General features: G+C 42.1%; 1 protein-coding gene across 1 annotated transcript; it reads right to left on the bottom strand.

Moving 5' to 3' along the window:
- Positions 1-15,285: 15,285 nt before the first annotated feature.
- Positions 15,286-17,284, bottom strand: LOC137381209 (probable G-protein coupled receptor 139). Its single transcript, XM_068053589.1, has 2 exons — positions 17,188-17,284; positions 15,286-16,190 (listed from the first exon to the last, which is right to left on the bottom strand). The coding sequence occupies exons 1-2, from the start codon at positions 17,282-17,284 to the stop codon at positions 15,286-15,288; spliced, it is 1,002 nt and encodes a 333-aa protein (XP_067909690.1).
- Positions 17,285-18,797: the final 1,513 nt, after the last annotated feature.

The following is an 18,797-nucleotide window of genomic DNA, read 5'->3' on the forward strand; positions in this document are numbered from 1 at the left end:
TCAGAGCAGATGTGTCGGAGACAGAGAAACTGGGAGAATGGAATGGATCCTTTCAGGAGGCATGGTGTGAAGAAGTGTAGTCTAGGTACTGTGGGAGTCGGTGGGCTTATAATGGATATTAGTGGACAGCCTATCCCCAGTGATGGAGACAGAGAAGTCGAGGAAGAGAATGGAAGAGTTGTAGATGGACCATGTAAAGCTGAGAGAAGGGTGGAAATTGGGAGCAAAGTTGATAACGTTTTTCCAGTTCGGGCGGGAGCAGGAAACGGCACCAATACAGTTATAAATGTACCGGGAAAATAGTTGGGGAGGGAGCCTGAACTTCTGGAATAAGGAGTGTTCGACATATCCCACAAAAAGACAGGCACAACTCGGACCCATGCGGGTACCCATAGCAACACCTTTTACTTGAAGGAAATGAGTGGAGTTGCAGGAGAAGTTGTTAAATGTGAGAGTAAGTTCAGCCAGGCAGAGGACTGTGGTGGTGGATGGGGACTGGTTGGGCCTCTGTTCAAGGACGAAGCAGACAGCCCTCAAACCAGTCACCATCCACCACCACACCAAACATAGATTTTGTTTGAAGATATCTGTGAAATATTTCTTAGAATTGTGGGATATACATGACTGTATGAAAATGCAGCATTAACCTAACCGTCAGGGCAATATATATTTGGAAATGTCTCTGCTATTATTTTCATAAGCCTTGGAGTGAAAACTGTTGAATTAATCTGTTTGTTCAGTGACTGTAAGTAAGGCCAGCAGCATGGGACCCAATTATCTGACCTCATGGATTTTTTTCTTCTATAGAGAATGGGGTTCCTCTCAAACTGTAAATCGGAGAACTTATTCCCAGCATCAACTGCAAGCATTGAATCATCGATTCATACTAAAAGGGAAAATACTATCTCTTGGTTTTCTGACGAATCTTAAGATTCTTTGGGTGCTTTATGATATAGAAAAGATTTACTACCCCACCGTGACTGTGATTTGTGTCCCAGCTAATTTACTATCTGGGGTTGGTACTTCAGTAAATGGAGTTTAACAGTATGTGGTATCTTAGTCTGCACATCCAGATCTTTACAGTCACACCTTCCCTACATTGCAACAGTGACTACACTTCAAAATTACAGCAGTGAACACATGTGAAAGGTACTTCACTGGCTGTAAAGTTATTCTGGATGACTGGTGTTTGTGGGTATCTATGGATATGAATCCGCCCTTCCTTGCTTTCTTTCTTTCTTTCTTCGTTCTATATTTCTTTCTTTTTTACTCTTTCTTTTCTGTCTTATTTCTTTCTGTGTTTTTTCCCTCAACTTTCTGTCTTTTTTCTGTTAATGTTTTTCTATCTTTCTCTACCTGTATATTTGATGGCGACTTCTTTTTGATGGATGTGAAATCTCTTTCACTGATATGAACTCAATGAGTATTACATACATGCATTTGGGATTACAAATTAGGAGCAGGAGTAGGCCACTCGGCCCCTCAGGCCTGCTCCGCCGCTCAATAAATCATGGCTGATCTGATTGTAACCTCAACTCCACATTCCCGAGTTCCCCAATAACCACTCGCCCCCTTGCTTATCAAGAATATATCGATCTCTGGCTTAAAAATATTTAAAGACTGTTCTCCCCGTGCCTTTTGAGAAGAGAGTTCCAAAGACTCATGACCCTCTGAGAGAAAAATATTTCTCCTCATCTCTGTCTTTAATGGGCGAGCCCTTACTGTTAATCAAGTTTTTTTTTTCAATTAAGTCACCTCTTACTAGTCTAAACTCCAGCGGATAAAAGCCCAGCCTATCCAACCTTTCCTCAAAAGACCAATCCGCCCATTCTATGTATTAGTTTAGTAAACCTCTTATCTGCTTCCGACGGATTTGCATGCTTCCTTAAATAAGGAGATCAATATTGCACACAATACTTCAAATGAGGACTCACCAATGCTCGTATAGGTCTGTATATTGTCCCATTAATGATCATTATTCGGTCCGTTTCAGACAATCAGAAGTGGAAACCTGGAAATTTTCCCCCCAAAAAGCCATTTATACCAGGTGAACTGAAAGCTTCAAAACTGAGATGGGTTGTTTTTCCAAAGCCAATACGATTAAGGAACCAAGGCGCTTAAATGGAGATCAGATACAGATCAGCCAGGATCGATATGAACGGTGAAACACGTCCAAGTGGCTGAATGGATTATTCCAGTTCTTGTGTTCATATCGAATTAAAGCTCCAAATTCCTGATATACTTTCCTTTTTCATTTCATCTAAATATGCTTTCTGTTTCAACCTTGTTTCATTTCACACCGTTTCCTATTGTTATCGGGAACAATCTATTTTTCTGTTCAGAATATCCACGCCGTCCTGCTTTCTGCTGCCAAAGACTGTTCTGTCTGGTTCACTGTCAATTCCCCCTTTAATCGATTTGTAGCCATTTGCTGTCAAAAACTAAGAACAAAATATTGCACCGAGATGATCCATCTCGGCCTCCTCCTGAGGTCCCCAGCATCACAGATGCCAGACTTCAGCCAATTCGATTCACTCGGCGTGTTATCAAGAAAAGACTGAAGGCATTGGATACTGCAAAGGTTAGCTACTGAAGACCTGTGCTCCAAAACTGTGCTGCACCCCGAGCCAAGCTGTTCAAGTACAGCTACAACACTGGCATCTACCCGGCAATGTGTAACATTGCCCAGGTATGTCCTGTCCGCAAAAAGCAGGACAAGTCCATCCCGGCCAATTACCGCCCATCAGCCTACTCTCAATCATCAATAAAGTGATGGAAGGTTCCATCAACAGTGCCATCAGGCGGTACTTGCTTAGCAATAACCTGCTCAGTGACGCTCAGTTTGGGTTCCTCCAGGGCCACTCAACTCCTGACTTCGTTACAGACTTGGTTCAAACATTGTCAAAGGAGCTGAAATCAAGAGGTGAGGTGAGAGTGACTGCCCTTAACATCGAGGCAGCATTTGACTGAGTATGGCATCAAGGAGCCCTGGCAAAACTGAGATCAATGGGAATCAGGGGAAAACCCTCCACTGGCTGGAGTCATACCTAGTGCAAAGGAAGATGGCTGTGATTGTTGGAGGTCAATCATCTGAGCTCCAGGATATCACTGCAGGAGTTCCTCAGGGTACTGTCCTAGGCCCAACCTTCTTCAGCTGCTTCATCAATGACCTTCCTTCAATCATAAGGTCAGAAGTGGGGATGTTCGCTATTGATTGCACAATGTTCAGCATCCTTCATCACTCCTCAGATACTGAAGCAGTCCGTGTAGAAATGCAGCAAGACTTGGACAATATCCAGGCTGGGGTTAATAAGTGGCAAGTAACATTCACGCCACACAAGTGCCAGGCAATGGCCATCACCAACAAGATAGAATCTAACCATCTCCCCTTGGAGATGGCATTACCATCGCTGAATCCCCCACTATCAACATGCTAGGGGCTACCATTGACCAGAAACTGAACTGGAGTAGCCATATAAATACCGTGGCTACAAGAGCAGGTCAGAGGCTAGGAATCGTGAGGCGAGTAACTCACCTCCTGACTACCCAAAGCCTGTCCACCATCTACAAGGCACAAGTCAGGAGTGTGATGGAATGCTCTCCACTTGCCTGGATGATTGCAGCTCCAACAACATTCAAGAAGCTCGACACCATCCAGGACAAAGCAACCCGCTTGATTGGCACCCCATCCACAAACATTCACTCCCTCCACCACCGACGCACAGTGGCAGCAGTGTGTACCTATATTTTAACACCATTTATTCCGTTTGTTTGGATTCTACCATTTAATGCACTGACGGTCAGAAACATTATAGTGGGCAGTGGAGCCCGCAGGCGCAGGAGCGGTGGGGAGTCTCTCAGCAATTGTGAACAGAAGAAAATCCATGATGTTACTGTTGGTTATATCGGGGAATTTCATACTTTCATGGGTGGTGTTTATGCTGTGTTCCATTTTGAAACGATTGGACTTCTTTAGCGACAGGTTTACTGATATTAATGCAGTGATCCAGAGAAAATTTAGGCAGGAGTTGAGGAATGGAGTGAAATATCCTCTCAGAAAGGTGACCAAATTAATCCGATGAAAAGATCGTACGTTTTGGACAGATGTGTTTTCAGCCCAAGGGTGGTTTACTGCTTTACACAACCATACCTGAGTAAGCAATCCGGGAGTGCTTTGGGATGAACCCTCGGTGTGTGTTTTTTTCTCTCCAAAATGCACCATTAGCTCAAATTGCCATGTTAGTCACAGAATCTTTAGCACTTCAGTGATGACAAGTTTCTCTTACATTTGTTTTATGATGAAGTAACATGACTTGAATGACAGGACAGGATCAGGAAAAATGTAAAGGCGGCAGGAAAAAAAGGAAGACTGCGAAGATTATTGATTTCTCCACTGGCACTGGGATCGATAGAGAAGAAAACTGATATTTCTCCATCAAATTACCAGTACCCCTGCCACATCCACCTCCACCACCAGCACCACCCTCTCCTACCCAGCCTCTGTTCTAAATGTGTTCTTTCGTTTCCAGGCAGATGTTTAAACGATTGCACCTAACATGCCACAACATATCAGTACTCTGTACCATTTGCTGTTACGAATAAAGCAGATTGGTGCAGTAAGACACTTTGCCCATTGATAAAATGCTTCATCGTACGAAAGAGGAGAGATAGAAATCTGGGTCAGATCAGAAGTGAATGCTACTGCTCTGTTCCGGATCCGAATACCGTTCACTCCCCAGTGCTGGAACATCACGCAATTTAGGTCCCGATATCTAACTGATACAGTGCACTGAAGGTTGCGGAGTCACACATTCCCCGATCCCTGTACAGCAGACGTTCTGATACCAGTATAGCATATTACATGTGCCGGTATGATACATACCACAGCTCCAGTATATCAAACTAACAGGTACCAGTAAAACACAGCCCTGGATAACTGGATAACTTCCGGGTACCAGTGCTGTTTCCTCCCGGATGATTATGTTACTGGAATAGTAATACTTACCAAATCCGGTACAGCATATTTCTGCATCCCAGTAAAGTAAATTTGCAGACTCCGGTGCAACACTTACCTGGGTCCCATCACGGTAGCTAAATTAGTAATTCACAGAGCCGGGTCCAATAATCCAGCTCACTTATATTTGTCGGGCTCGAAAGTCCCGAGTTTAAGATGCAGTCCAGATGTTACTTTTGTTTGTAATCGGTGATTCATTTGAGTCACGCTGTGGCCACACTGGATGGAGTGCGAGACTGCTGGAAATTCAGTTTCATTTCGATCCTTTCTTAGCTTACTTGTTTCCTGTAGACCAGCAATCATAAGCCTGTTGATTCCTCTTTTCTATGCATTCGATTATTGTGTTTGTGCAGAGGACGATGTTTGAAGCCAGCCATTATGTTCCTGGCAGAGTTTGTTATTCAGTGGCAGGCTCCTGAAGACACCACGTGTCCATCACTTTCGTAAACTTCCCGTTTCGTTAGATGTAGTAAACCATATAAAAGAAACAGAAAATGAAAGTTCATTCATTAATTTCATCAAGGGTACAGGAGAATTGAGGAGTTTCATCACATGCAGGGGATGCACACCTGAATCAAATAATCAAGAAAAGAAAGAAGGTGTATAAAGGATTCGGTTATATTTTCCTAAAATTCCCTAAATCATGGAAAGGTCCCATGGATTGGAAATATACAAATGAACTAACTCTATTCAAGAAAGGAGGCAGACAGAAATCAGGAAAATGTGGACCAGTTAGTTCACATCTGTTATTGTGAAAAGTTTGGGATCCATTATTAAGAAATTCATAACAAGACGTCATCAGCCAGAGGCAATATGGTTTTACGAAAGGGAAATCGTGCTGGAAAATGTTATTGAGTTCTTCGAGGATGTAGCATGCAGGGTGGATAAAGTGGAACCAGTAGATATAGTGTATTTGGATTTCCACAAGGCATTTCTAAAAGACATCAGGTGCCACATAAAAGGCACAAGATAGTGTCTCATGATGTTGCGGATAATATTTTAGAATGGATTCGTTGCAAACCCTCTAAGATAAGTACAGTCCGCCTTGGACGAAGAAAACGGTATTCTTTGTGTGGCCTCACCACAGCTCTATGTAATTGCAGCAAGACTTTCTTACTCTTGTACTCTAAATTCCTTGTATTAATGGCTAACATACCAGTAGCCTTCTTAATAGCTTGCTGTACCCGCTTGCTAACGTTCCATAATTCGATTGCACGGACTCCCAGATTCCTCTGAATACCAACAATTATTATCTCTGAGCTGCTAAAACTATTCCGCTTTGTTATTCTTCCTTCCAAAATGGATTATTTAAAACTTCCCCACTTTGGCTCCATCTGCCAACTATTTGCCCAATCAATTAACCTTTGCTTAATATTTTGCACTCTTTACTTCCTCCTCACAGCTTACTTTCCCAGCTAACTTTATATCGTCAACAATCTTGGATATAATACACTCAGTTCCGTCATCTAAGTTATTGACATAGATTGGAAATAGCTGAAGTCCAAGCACTGATTCTTGTGGCTTTCTCATAGTTACACTCTGCCTTCCCCGAACTGACTTGTTTATTACTACTCTCTGTTTTCTGTCGTTCTGGCGGCCAACCTATCCTCAATTCAAACAAGAATCGCACCCCAATCCCATGAGACCTAATCTTGTGAAAGAAACACTTGTGTAGCATCTTATCAAATTCTGTTTGAAAATCCAAGCATCCTGCAGCCACTGATAATCCCTCATCTACAGAATTAGTTACACCCATTAAAAACTCGAGAAGATTTGTCAACCTTGGTTTTATTCTTTCACATACGCAATATTATGTTGTAGCATTTTTTTCGAGGACTCATCTCAGCCTAACTAGCCCATAGTTCCATACATTCTATCGACATCCTCTCTGGGATAACGGCATTATATTTACAAGGTTTGAATTCACGGGGGACTTACTGGGACATAGGAAGTTGTGTGCGATTAAAACCAATGCATCCAGCATCTTTGTAGTCACCTGTAGACTATCAAAGCATTTGTCAGCTATTGGTCATATTAAATCATCTAGTAGGTTTGCTCTACGAATATTAATTGTGTTAATTTCCTCATACTCACTAGATCATTTTTCCCTACAATTGTCAACATTTTCAATCTTGCAATGTGAAGACAGAAAGTAAATATTTGTGTAGCCTCTCTGATTATTCTTAACTTGTCCAATTATGCATTGCGATGCCACTTTTCAACTGGAGCTTCTATTCCTCAAGGGAATTATGATTTATTTATTTAAACGTTTGCCATTGCATATTTGCGTTGATTTTAAAATATAATTTGCCCCCGTTTTCCGTAGAGCGACAGTAGGCTTTCGTTACCTTCTATTCCAAAGCACTTTCTACTCAATGCAGTGCGGCCACCTCTGTGATGCAACAAAGGCTGCAACCAGTTTGCACACATCAAGTTTCCTTCGACAGCAATGCGAGAGCGATAAACGGGTATAGAGTGAAGCCGAGAGATAGAGTTTATGGCCGAATGAGCGAGCAGGATTACATCCGAGAGAGACAGAGAGCGTGAGTTATTGCAAGAGTGAGATCAACAGAGAGAAACACTTAACAGCGAGAGACAGAGTGAGAGAGAAGGAACGAGATATATAGAGACAAAGAGTTGGAAAGAGTGACTGAAAGACAGAGTGTCAGGGAAAGGGAGAAATACAGAGCTCAAAACTAGAAAGCGAGAACGCAAAAGAGGGAGTGAGAGTGACAAATATTCAAAGAAAAATAGTAAGATAGAGAACGAGGAGCACAGAGTGAGGATGAGAGAGAGAGAAAGAGATGCAGGGAAAGACACAGGTAGATATTCTGTCGGTGAGTAGTTGACTGACTGTCTGTTTTCTCTAAATGTTTCAATCTTCGAATGTGGCTTTCATTCCCCTGAGTGTTACGAAACTAGTTTAAGCAGTTGATGCCTTCTGCACCCCTTTTGTGCGGCATAATCGTGTTGCGGGCAGTCAGACAATGACAGGATGCCAAGTGAATAAATAAAATAAAGTTAAACTTGTAATTAAATTAAAACAAAATACAGCTGAGGCTGGAAATCTTAAATAAAAGGAGAACATTCTGGGAAACTCTCAGCAGTCTAGGACAGCAGTAGTGGAGAGGGAAACAGCGTTACTGTTTCAGCTCGATGACCGTACATCAGAACAGGATTAAATTAGACATTTAACGTGTATAAGCAAGTACAGAGCCAAAGAAAAGAAGGCAGGTGGAATGAAATGATAATCTGTGACCCCTTCAGGAATTTAATTTCCTGCTGCTTTTGCCGACATAACAAAGTTGAGAGCCCATCACAGAGAGGGACATGATTGGCTGCGAAACGGACAAATGTTTCCTGCCAATTGAATGAGGATCTTGTAGTTTCCCGGAACCGAACAGCCTCAGCAACAAGTGTGGGTTGCAGAGATTCCTGCCTGAGTAGAGAGTTCAAGGAATGTTTGATATCAATCAGATTCGATAACACTATCAGGAAGTCTCTTTCTGATTTAAGACTCTTACATCTGTCTAACATTTCGATGTTACAGATTGAATTTTAATTCATTTCACCTGCAGATCGGTGACAGTGCAGCTCAGTGATACCTCTGACCCGTCTCAACTTTCACAATCTATCAGTGCCGAGAAAACAATGTTGCACACGTTGTATTCTGTAAATGTTCCGAAACGCTTGAATGCATTTCGCACCATGGCCTGCACTGTGAAGTTTTCTGTTGCGTTTAAGCTTTATTTGTCCACAAACACTTCAACAGAATATTAACATAATCTGTACTCCGCGATGTGGTCAGTGATATTCTCACAAGCTGAGGAACGAGAAGGAGGGACATTTCCACCAGGCTTATATCTTATTCCAAAGCAACGTCTCAAATGTAACTTTGCTGTGAGGTCGAAATAGCTCAATTGGGAGAGCATTAGAATGAAGATTTAAAGGTTTTGGCAGTTCTAATTTATTTCATGCCTCTTTCCCGGGTCTGATTTTGAGCAGCACAAGACACTGCAGGTTTGAATTTGAACAGAGACGTGAAGGATGGGGAATATTTAGATCTTCTGTATTTAGCTTGTGCTGTATTTCTGCCATTTTCTCTGGTTTGTGCCTTTCTCCATGCTGGATGAACAAACTAGTGCGCATTCGCCGACATTAACTGGAATTTAGAAGGTTAAGAGGTGATACAATCGATTTTTTAAAGTTATTAAGGGGACAAGATGAGGCTGATTGGGAGAAACTATATCCGTTGGGTGGGAAGTCTAGGACTAGGGCGTACAGTCAAAAATTACGGCCAGCCCTTTGCATACGAATTTGGAACATGAGTAGGCCACTCGTTCCTTCGATCCTGCTGCACCATTCAATAAATTCATGGCTGAACTGGTTACTCCACATTTCCACCTACCTCCGATAACTTTCACCCCCTTGCTTATCAAGAATCTATCTACCTCTGCCTTAAATATATTCAAAGATTCTGCTTCCACCGCCTTTTGAGGAAGATAAATCCTCTGAGAAAAAAAAAAACATCTCATCGCTGTCTTAAATGGGCGATCCACTATTGTTAAACAGTGACCCCTAGTTCTAGATTCTCCCATAAGGGGAAACATCCTTCACACATCCACCCTCTCAAGACTCCTAAGGATCTTATATGTTTCAATTAAGTCGCGTCTTACTCTTCTACACTCCAGCAGATACAAGCCTAGCCGAACATCGAATCAGGGTCAGAGCCTCACCAATATTGACGCAAGCAAATGAAAGTAATGAACTAAAGAGTGAGAAATCCCGAGGAACAAATGGTTTTCGTGAAAGGCTTTTTAAAGAAATAGGTAAGAACACTCCAGATGCCCTAACAATAATCTTGCAAATTCCACTTGATTCGGGAACCGTTCCTTTAGATTTGTAACTTGTGCAAGTCTCTCTGCTATTTAAGTAACTTGGCAATAGGAAACCAAGGGATTATAGGACAGTGTGCCTAACATCTGCCATCGGGAAATTATTAGAATTGTTAGTTAAGTAGAGGGTAACTGAACTCCTTGAAATTTCTCAGTTGATCAGAGGGAGCCAGCATGCATTTGTAAAGGGTAGGTCATCGCTGAAGAATGTTGGTTTCATTTGAAACTTACTAATCATGCCCCCTACATTCTCATCCAAGTAATTTATAGAAATGACGAACAACTGAGGGCCCAGCACTGATCCCTGCGGCACACCACTGATCACCGCCTCCAATCTGAAAAGAAAAACCCTGCATTACCACCCTCTGCCTCCTATCACCAAGCCAATTTTGTATCCAATTTGCTCGCTCACCCTGGATCCCATGTGTTCGAAACTTTCGGCCCAGCCTACCATGCGGGACCTTGTCAAAGGCCTTACTGATGTCCATGTAGACAACGTCCAGCGCGTTGCCCTAGTCAATTTTCTTCGTCACCTCCTCGAGAAACTCAATCAAATTCGTGAGACATGATTTCCCACGCACAAAGCCATGCTGACTATCCCTAATCAGACCTTGCCTTTCCAAATGCATATAAATCCCGTCTCTCAGAATCCCTTCCAATAACTTTCCCACCTCAGCTGTAAGGCTCACCTGCCTGTAGTTCCCTGGCTTATCCCTGCTGCCTTCTTAAATAAAGGCACAGCATTAACTATCCTCCAGTCTTCTGGAACTCACCCATGGCTAACAATGATACAAAAACCTCTGCCAGGGCTCCAGCTATCTTCTCCCTTGCTTCCCATAGCATCCTAGGCTAAACCTGGCCAGGCACTACAGGTCATCTACATTTCCTCAGTGTGATATCAGGTAATGAGTTCGAGGCTCCATCAGCCACGGGGTGAAAAGGTTTTTCCACGTTTCCACTCCAAATTATCTAACAATAACTTTTTAATGTATGTCCCCGAGTCATGGTCAATTTTACTAAAGTGAATAGGTCCTTCATGCCCACTCTATCCAGGACCCTCAACATTTTGTTCATTTCAATCAGATCTCCCCTCCGCCTTCTTTGTTCCAAGAAGAGCAACCTCAGCTGATCCAACCTTTCCTCATAGTTCCACTTTCCAGTCCTGGCAATATCTTCATAAATCTCCTTTGTACCCTCTTTCATGCAATTACATTCTTTCTGTAATGTGGTGACCAGGACTGCATGCAGTACTCAAGTTGCAGCCTAACCAATGAGTTATATAGTTCCAGCATAACTCTTTTATTCTATACCTCGGCCTATAAAGGAAAGGATTCCATATGCTTTCTTAACCACATTATCGACCTGCCCTGCTACCTTCAGGGATCTGTGAACATTCACTCCAAGGTTCCTCACTTGCTCTACACTTCTCTGTATTTTCCCATTAATTGTTTATTCCCTGCCTTGTTTGACCTCTCCAAACGCATCCCCTCACATTTCTCCAGGTTGAATTCCATTTTGCACTTTTCTGTCCATCTGACCAGACTATCAATATCTTCCTGCAGCCGACAGCAATCCTCCTCACTATTTACCACACGGCTAATCTTTTTGTCATCTGCAAACGTCTTGATCATGCCCCCTACATTTACGCACAAATCGTTATTATATATCACAAAGAGCAGAGGACCCAGTACTGAGCCCTGTGGAACTCCACTAGAAACAACACTCCAGTCGCTGTAAACGATTACCCTTTGTTACCTGCCGCTGAGCCAAATAGTTTATCCACCTTTCTGCATTTCCCTGAATCCCATCGGATTTTATTTATTTAACCCGTCTGCCATGTCGGATCTTGTTTAAAAGCCATGTTAAAATCCATGTAGACCACATCAACTGCATTGCCCACATCCATTCTCCCTGTTACGCCTTCAAAAAAGTCGATCAAACTGGTTACAAAAAATCTTCCCTCAAGAAATCCATGCTGACTATCCTTGATCAACCGGTGCCTTTCGAAATGACAGTTTATCCTGTCTCTCAGAATAGATTCTAATAATTTGCCCACTACTGATTTTAGACGGACTGGCCTGTAACTATTTGATCTATCTCTCGCTCCCTTTTTAAACAGAGGTATGAAGTTCGCAGTTCTCCAGTCCTCTGGCACCACACCTGTATACCGTGAGGACTGGAAAATGATGGTCAGACCTTCTGTTACTTCATCTCTTTTTTTCTTTAACAGCCCAGTTTACATTTCATCCAGCCTGATGATTGATCAACTTTCAAGGATGTTAATTCCATTAATACTTCCTCTCTCCCTATGTTTACCATGTCCAAAACTTCACACTCTTCCTCATTAACTACAATATCTGCATCTTCCCCCTCTGTTGTGGAGACAGACGCAAAGTATTCATGAAGAACCATCCCAACCTGTTCTGCCCCGAAACATAAGTTACCTTTTTTGTCTTTTCTGGGCCCTACACTCTCCTTAGTTATCTTCTTCCTCTTAACATACTGATGAAACATCTTTGGTTTCACCTCGATTTTGCTGGCTAATATTCTTTGATACCTTCTCTTTGCCTTCCTAATTTCGTTTTTGAAATTACCGCTCCATTTTCTATACACCTCTTGGCTTTCTCTAGTATTGAGCTCTTGGTGTCGGACATCAGCTTTGCTTTTTTGCCTTATCTTATCCTGTAAGTTCCTTGGGGCTCAATATTTGGCCGTCTCACCCTTTTTCATTGTGGGAATATGTTTATTCTGAACCCCTTGAATCTCCCATTTGAATGTCTCCCACTGCTATGACAGTGATTTACCTTCAGGTAGCTGTTTCCAGTCCACTTTCTCTAAGTCACTCCTCAGTTTAGCAAACTTTGCCTTGCCCCAGTTGAGAACTCTTAACGCCTGTTCTATCGCTCTCGTTTTCCAACAATATGCTACAAGTGATTGAATTATGATCACTACCAACCAAAATGCTCTCCCACTGCCACCCCTTCCACCTGCACATCTTCATTTCCTAAAACTAAGTCTAAACATCCACCTTCTCTTGTTGGACTTCCTACATCCTGACCAAAACGTTCTCCTGAATGCAGCTCAAGAATTCTGCTCCCTCAAATAAGATTCCATGCAAATAAAATTCTGCTTTCTTATTCTTCCCACCAAAGTGAGCAACCTCACATTTTTCCATGTTATATTCCATCAGCCAAATTACTTAACCTATCTATTTATCTTTGCAGACACTTTATGTCCTTCTCACAACTTGTTTTCCTAACTATCTTTGTATCATCATCAAATTTATTTATAATACACTCGGTCCCTTCATCCAAAATATTAAAATAGATCGTTAAGTGTTGAGGCCCGAGCGCCGATCCCTGTGACACCCCACTGGGTACAATTCGCCAACCTGAAATTGCCCCATTTACTCCAGATCTCCGTGTTCTGTTGGTTAGCCAATCCTCTATCCAGTTCAATGTATTATCCAGAACATCATGAGCTATTATCAAGTGGAGTCACATTTATGTCGCACCTTACCGAATGCCTTTTGGAAATCTGGTTCTCCTTTATCCACCTTGCATGTTACATTCTTCAAGAACACAAACAACATTGGCAAGAAAGATTTCCCTTTCGTACAAACTTGATGACTGGCTGATTTTGTTATGATTTCTAAATATCTTGCTGCTAATTTCTCAACGAATAATTACAGCGTTTTCCCGATGACAGATGTTTGGCTAACTGGGCTATAGTTCCCTCTTTCTGTCTATCTGCTTTCTTGAATAGAGGTATTTCATTTGTGGTTTTCCAATCCAGTGGAACCCTTCCAGCATGTAGGGAACTTTGGGAGATTATAACCGAATCATTTGGCCGATTGTGCCACGAGAACCATTTGCGTGCGTTTGCTCTGCTGAAAAGAATCATAACGTGAGACTTTCTTACCTGTAGAAAAGGATTCTGTACACTTGATGAAATGAATAAGTGAACGGGCATTTTTACTTTGTTTGCCATATAGTTTATCTCATCTCACTGCACTCGGAGTTTAGGACAATGATGGACGCGTGATGTCTTTCTGGAGCCTGCCACTGAATAACAAAAACTTCCAGCAACATAATGAGAAAGGTTTGCTTCAAATATCGTCTTCTACACGAACATAATAATCGAATGTATAGAAAGGAGAAATCAACAGGCTTATGATTGTTAGTCTGCAGGAAACACGTAACGTAAGAAAGGAAAGAAATGAAACTAATTTTCACCGGTTTCACGCTCTATCAGCTGTGGCCACAGCGTGAATCGCATGAGTCACCGATAACATACAAAAGCACCATCAGAAACATAGCTTAAACTCCGTACTCTTGAGCCTGATAAATGTCAGCTCACCCGATTATTGGACCAACTCTCTGAATTACTAATTCAATTACAGTATGGGAACCCGGGTAAGTGTTGATTCAGACGCTGGAATTTTACATTACCCCGACCCGGGAATGTACTGTACCGGGTTCGGTAAGTATTATTAAGCCAGTAATATAATCACCCGGAAGTAAATAGCACTGGTACACAGATGTGTGTTGTGCCAGTACTGTGGGTTTGCATGATACTGGTACCCGCAGCTGTGCTGTACACGATCGTGGGAGTGTGGTGTACTGGGCAGGGACTGCGTTGTATCAGGAGCTGTGTGTGTGCAATAGATGCACAGGGAGTGCGCTACCATGGGACCTTCGAATGTACTGTATTGGGATACAGGAGTTTGATGTCTTGCTACTCGAGTATGTACTGTACAGTTATCCAGGTCTGTTCCGTATCGGTACCCGGTAGTTTGCGATACCGGCTCGTTGGTGTGTACCATATCTTCACATGGCATATGCTGTACTGTTTCCAGAAAGTGTGCTCCCCTGGGTTCCAGGAGTGTGCTGTGTGGGGTACCAGGCATGCGCTGTACCTCGGCCCTGCAGCATGATCTCCTGGGACCGGGGAATGTGTGGTTTCCGGCTCGCGGGTGCACTGTGGTGCGGGGAGGCAATGGGGTTTCAAGGACGTGGATGTGACCGGGTTACTGGTTATTCAGTGCAGAAAAAATACTTTTCTTATCTATTAATCCCAGTGATGGTGGAGAAATCAATAACCTTCGCACTCTTCCTTTTTTCCAGCTGCCTTTACATTTTTCCTGATCCTGTCCTGGCTTTCAAATCATGTTACTACAAAATAAAGCAAAGGTCAGAGAAAATTTTCAGCACTGAGGTACTGAAGATTCCTGGCAATGTGAGCTAATGGTGCATTTGGAAGGAAAAAAAAACACATTAAATGTTCATTCCCCAAGTACCCCTGGATTTGACTCTGGTACAATTGTGTAAAGCAGGCTTCGGCTGAAAATTCATCCGTCGATACTGTGAGATCTTCTCATCGGATTAATTTGACCATCATTGTGAAAGGATATTTCACTCCATTTCTCAACTCCAGTCTGAATTTTCTTTGGGTCACTGCATAAATAAACGTGTTCGTGCAACAACTCAAGAGCTGGAGCATGAAACCTATTTCCTGAACAAATGTGGGCAGAGAAACTGTAACCATGTACCAAAGAAAGTATTCCAATCGGTTCAAAATGGAGCACATCATAAACACCACCCATAACAGTACGAAATTCCCCGATATAACGAACAGTAAAATCATGGATTTTCTTCGGTTCACCATCTCTGGGTCCATGGGACTCTCCCCACTGCTCCGATTCCGGAACCGCCTGCGGGCTGTATTGACAATGAGAATGTTTTTGACCGTCAGTGCATTCAATAGTAGAATCAAAATAAATGGAATAAAAGGTGTTAAAATATGATGCATTAATTCAGTAACAGCCCAGGCCAGTGACCGACTTTCAGCTGGTGCCACGACGCAAAACCAAGGACTGTTCGAAAGCAGATATTGAGATTGATACAGAAAGTACCAGAACATGTTTTTCAAACAGCTTAGCACAGTCACTGTTCCGAGAACCACAGCGGCTGTTTTCTGTGTGCAATATTTTGTTTTCAGCTTCTGACAACAAATGGCTACAAATCGATCAAAGGAGAAGGTTTCGGTAAACCAGACAGAACAGTCTGTGGCGGCATAAAGCAGGCCGGCGTGGATATCACAAACTCTAACGTAATACAGAAAAGTAAACTGTTCCCGATAAACAATTGGAATCTGCCTCAGGATCAGATCGAGAATAACGACCAAAAGATCCGCCACTGCCATGGAAACCAGATAGTAGGTGACACATTTGGAGAGACCGCACTTTCCCCGAGACAGGATCACAATCGTCACCACGTTAACTGTACGCAAGAAAATAATGGGAAATTATTCATCAAACACCTATATAACAGCAGTCCGATGTGTCTCTCGTGAAATAACAGAACAGGATGTGGAACATGTCTATTCACGCCCGTCACCATAAACTGAAATTCGGAAAGACAGATGATGGAATCTATGAGCTAACCTGTGACAGAACATCCTGCATATAGAATTTTTAATCAGAGTAATCAGCAATGAATCAGCAGTTAAATGATGCAACGGGTTCGAATAAAACAAGGTGAAAACAGCAACTGTATTTTGATTAAATAAGAAGAGGGAAAAAATCTGGAACTGCACTTCCATCTGAACACATGAGCGTGGTTATGATGTTCAGCCAGTTGGACGTGTTTCGCCATTCAATTATCTCCCAGTTGATCTGTATACGAACTCCATCTGCACATCTCGGATCCTTGATCCGACAGAAAAACTACCAATATGAGGTTTGAAACATTCAATTCACCTCGTCTGAACCGCTTTGTAGGGGGAATTTTTCTCGATTTCCACTAAGCATTGAATGAATAGAATCGAAATAATGACCACAATAATCATTTGGTTGCTGTCAGTGAAGAGAGTTGACATCCATGGAACACATGTCACCGTCAAATACACACGTTGAGAAAAATAAAAATAGCGTTATAAACTGATAAAAGAAAGAAAAAGAGAGATAATAAATAATATCGTAGCAAAGAAGGAAGAAGGAAACAAAGAAAGATAGAAAGAAAGAAAGAAAGAAAGAAAGAAAGAAAGAAAGAAAGAAAGAAAGAAAGAAAGAGAAAGAAAGAAAGAGAAAGGTAGAAGGAAGAGCTCACATCTAAAGATACAAAAGAGAAACTCCAGTCATGAAAAACACTTTACAGCCAATGAAGTACCTTTCCCATATATTCACTGCTCTAATTTAAAGATCGGGATGTGCGGACTATGATATTACATGCTGTTAAACTCCAGTTGCTGAAGTACCAGCTCCAGCTTGTAACTTACTCGGGACACCAACCGCAGCCAAGATCGGGAAGTAAATCTTTTCTACATCATTAAGCGCCCAAAGAATTTTGAGTTTTATCAGAAAACTAAGAGACATCCCTTCTGATAAGAGTCGTTAATTCAGTATTTGTTGTTGATACTGGAAGAAATTCTCCTATTGACACATTGAGAGGATCTCCACTCTTTATAGGAGAAAACACAAATGCATGAGGTGAGATAATTGGGTCCAATGCTGCCTGGGATTACTTACAGTCACTGAACAAACAGATGAAGTCAACACTCCAAGAATTCACTGAAGACCAGGTTAAAGCTGTATCTTCATAATCTCTTGCAAGTCCCACAATCCGAAGCAGTATTTCCACAGATGGCTTTTCTCAAAAAAAGAACGGCGAGACAATGAGTTAGCACAGTGTCATCAACCAAAAACCCAAACAAGTGTGCTCCTATTAGAGAGGAACAACTAATAAAGAACTTAAGCAAAAAGCAAAACATGACAATTTTAATATCTGAAATAATAACATTACTGCCAGTTTTCACCAGACCCTCTGTAGCTATGGTGCAACTTCCAAAAATGTCGTCTTGCTCACTAATGTTATGCAGCATTTTTCGCTTACAATTCAGATTTTCAGCTTCCACAATATTGTTTTCTGTTCAAGAGTTTTAAAATATAGTTTGTTCATTTATTGTGATTTTCTTGTTATATAAAATGAATTGCTTCATAAAATCATGTATTCCAGTTGATGAAAACGGTCAAAATAAGTATGTTGTCTAGAAAAGAAGGAAGGAAGGAAGGAAGGGTGGAATGAAGGAGGAAGGAAGGAAGGACGGAATTTAGTCACTTTTTAATGCGGGCAATATTGTTGCAATTGCTGGCCACAGTTAAGTGCAGAGTCTTGGAGATGGTTGATGCGTGATTTTTCTGCATTTTAATTAAAAGGTTAATATTCTTGTTGAAGTAACAGGGAGACAGATTTTAAACTAACATATCAAATGTTTGCACGTCATCATCGCTGTGCCAAATTTCAGGGCTTTATTAATATTAAACGGTGATTATCTCAACAAGAGTTACTGACCTTTAGTGAATTCCTAACTGGTGGAACAGTCTAGCTCCCGATTCCGAATCTTGTGGCTCTCTCCCTCTTCTCACAGATTGTGCCGCGTTGTACCTGCTTATTACGAGCAAACTAGCTAACTCCACTCATATTGTGCATTTTTTGATTCCTTCATGGGTTGTGAGTGTCGTTGGCGAGGCCAGCATTCGTTTTCCATCCCTACTTGCCATTGAGACGGTGGTGGTGAGCCTCCTTCTTGAACAGTTGCACTCCATCTGATGTTGGTACACCCAAAGTGCTATCGTGGAGTTCTGTTTTTTGGCCCAACGGCATTGAAGCATCAGCGATACAGTTCCAAGCTCGGATGGCATCTGGCTTGGAGGAAAACCTTCAGGTGGTGATATTCTCATCTATCTGTTGGCCTTGCCTTTCTTTGTGGTTAACGTTGAGAGTTTGGAAGGTCCTGTCGAAGGAGGCTTGACGAGTTGCTGCAGCACATCTTGTACGCCTACGCAATGCTCGTACTGTGCGCTGAAGCTGGAGGGAATGAATGTTTAA

The sequence above is a fragment of the Heterodontus francisci genome, chromosome 21 (genome assembly GCF_036365525.1).
Source record: "Heterodontus francisci isolate sHetFra1 chromosome 21, sHetFra1.hap1, whole genome shotgun sequence".
Taxonomy (NCBI): Eukaryota; Metazoa; Chordata; class Chondrichthyes; order Heterodontiformes; family Heterodontidae; genus Heterodontus; species Heterodontus francisci.

What these genes read in the sequence shown, in the direction of transcription:
- LOC137381209 (XM_068053589.1), bottom strand. Translation starts at nt 17,284, where the DNA reads ATGTCTCTTAGTTTTCTGATAAAACTCAAAATTCTTTGGGCGCTTAAT. An exon ending in GGCTGCGGTTGGTGTCCCGA is followed by an intron (nt 16,191 to 17,187) that starts GTAAGTTACAAG and finishes TCTTGCGTACAG; the next exon opens with TTAACGTGGTGACGATTGTG.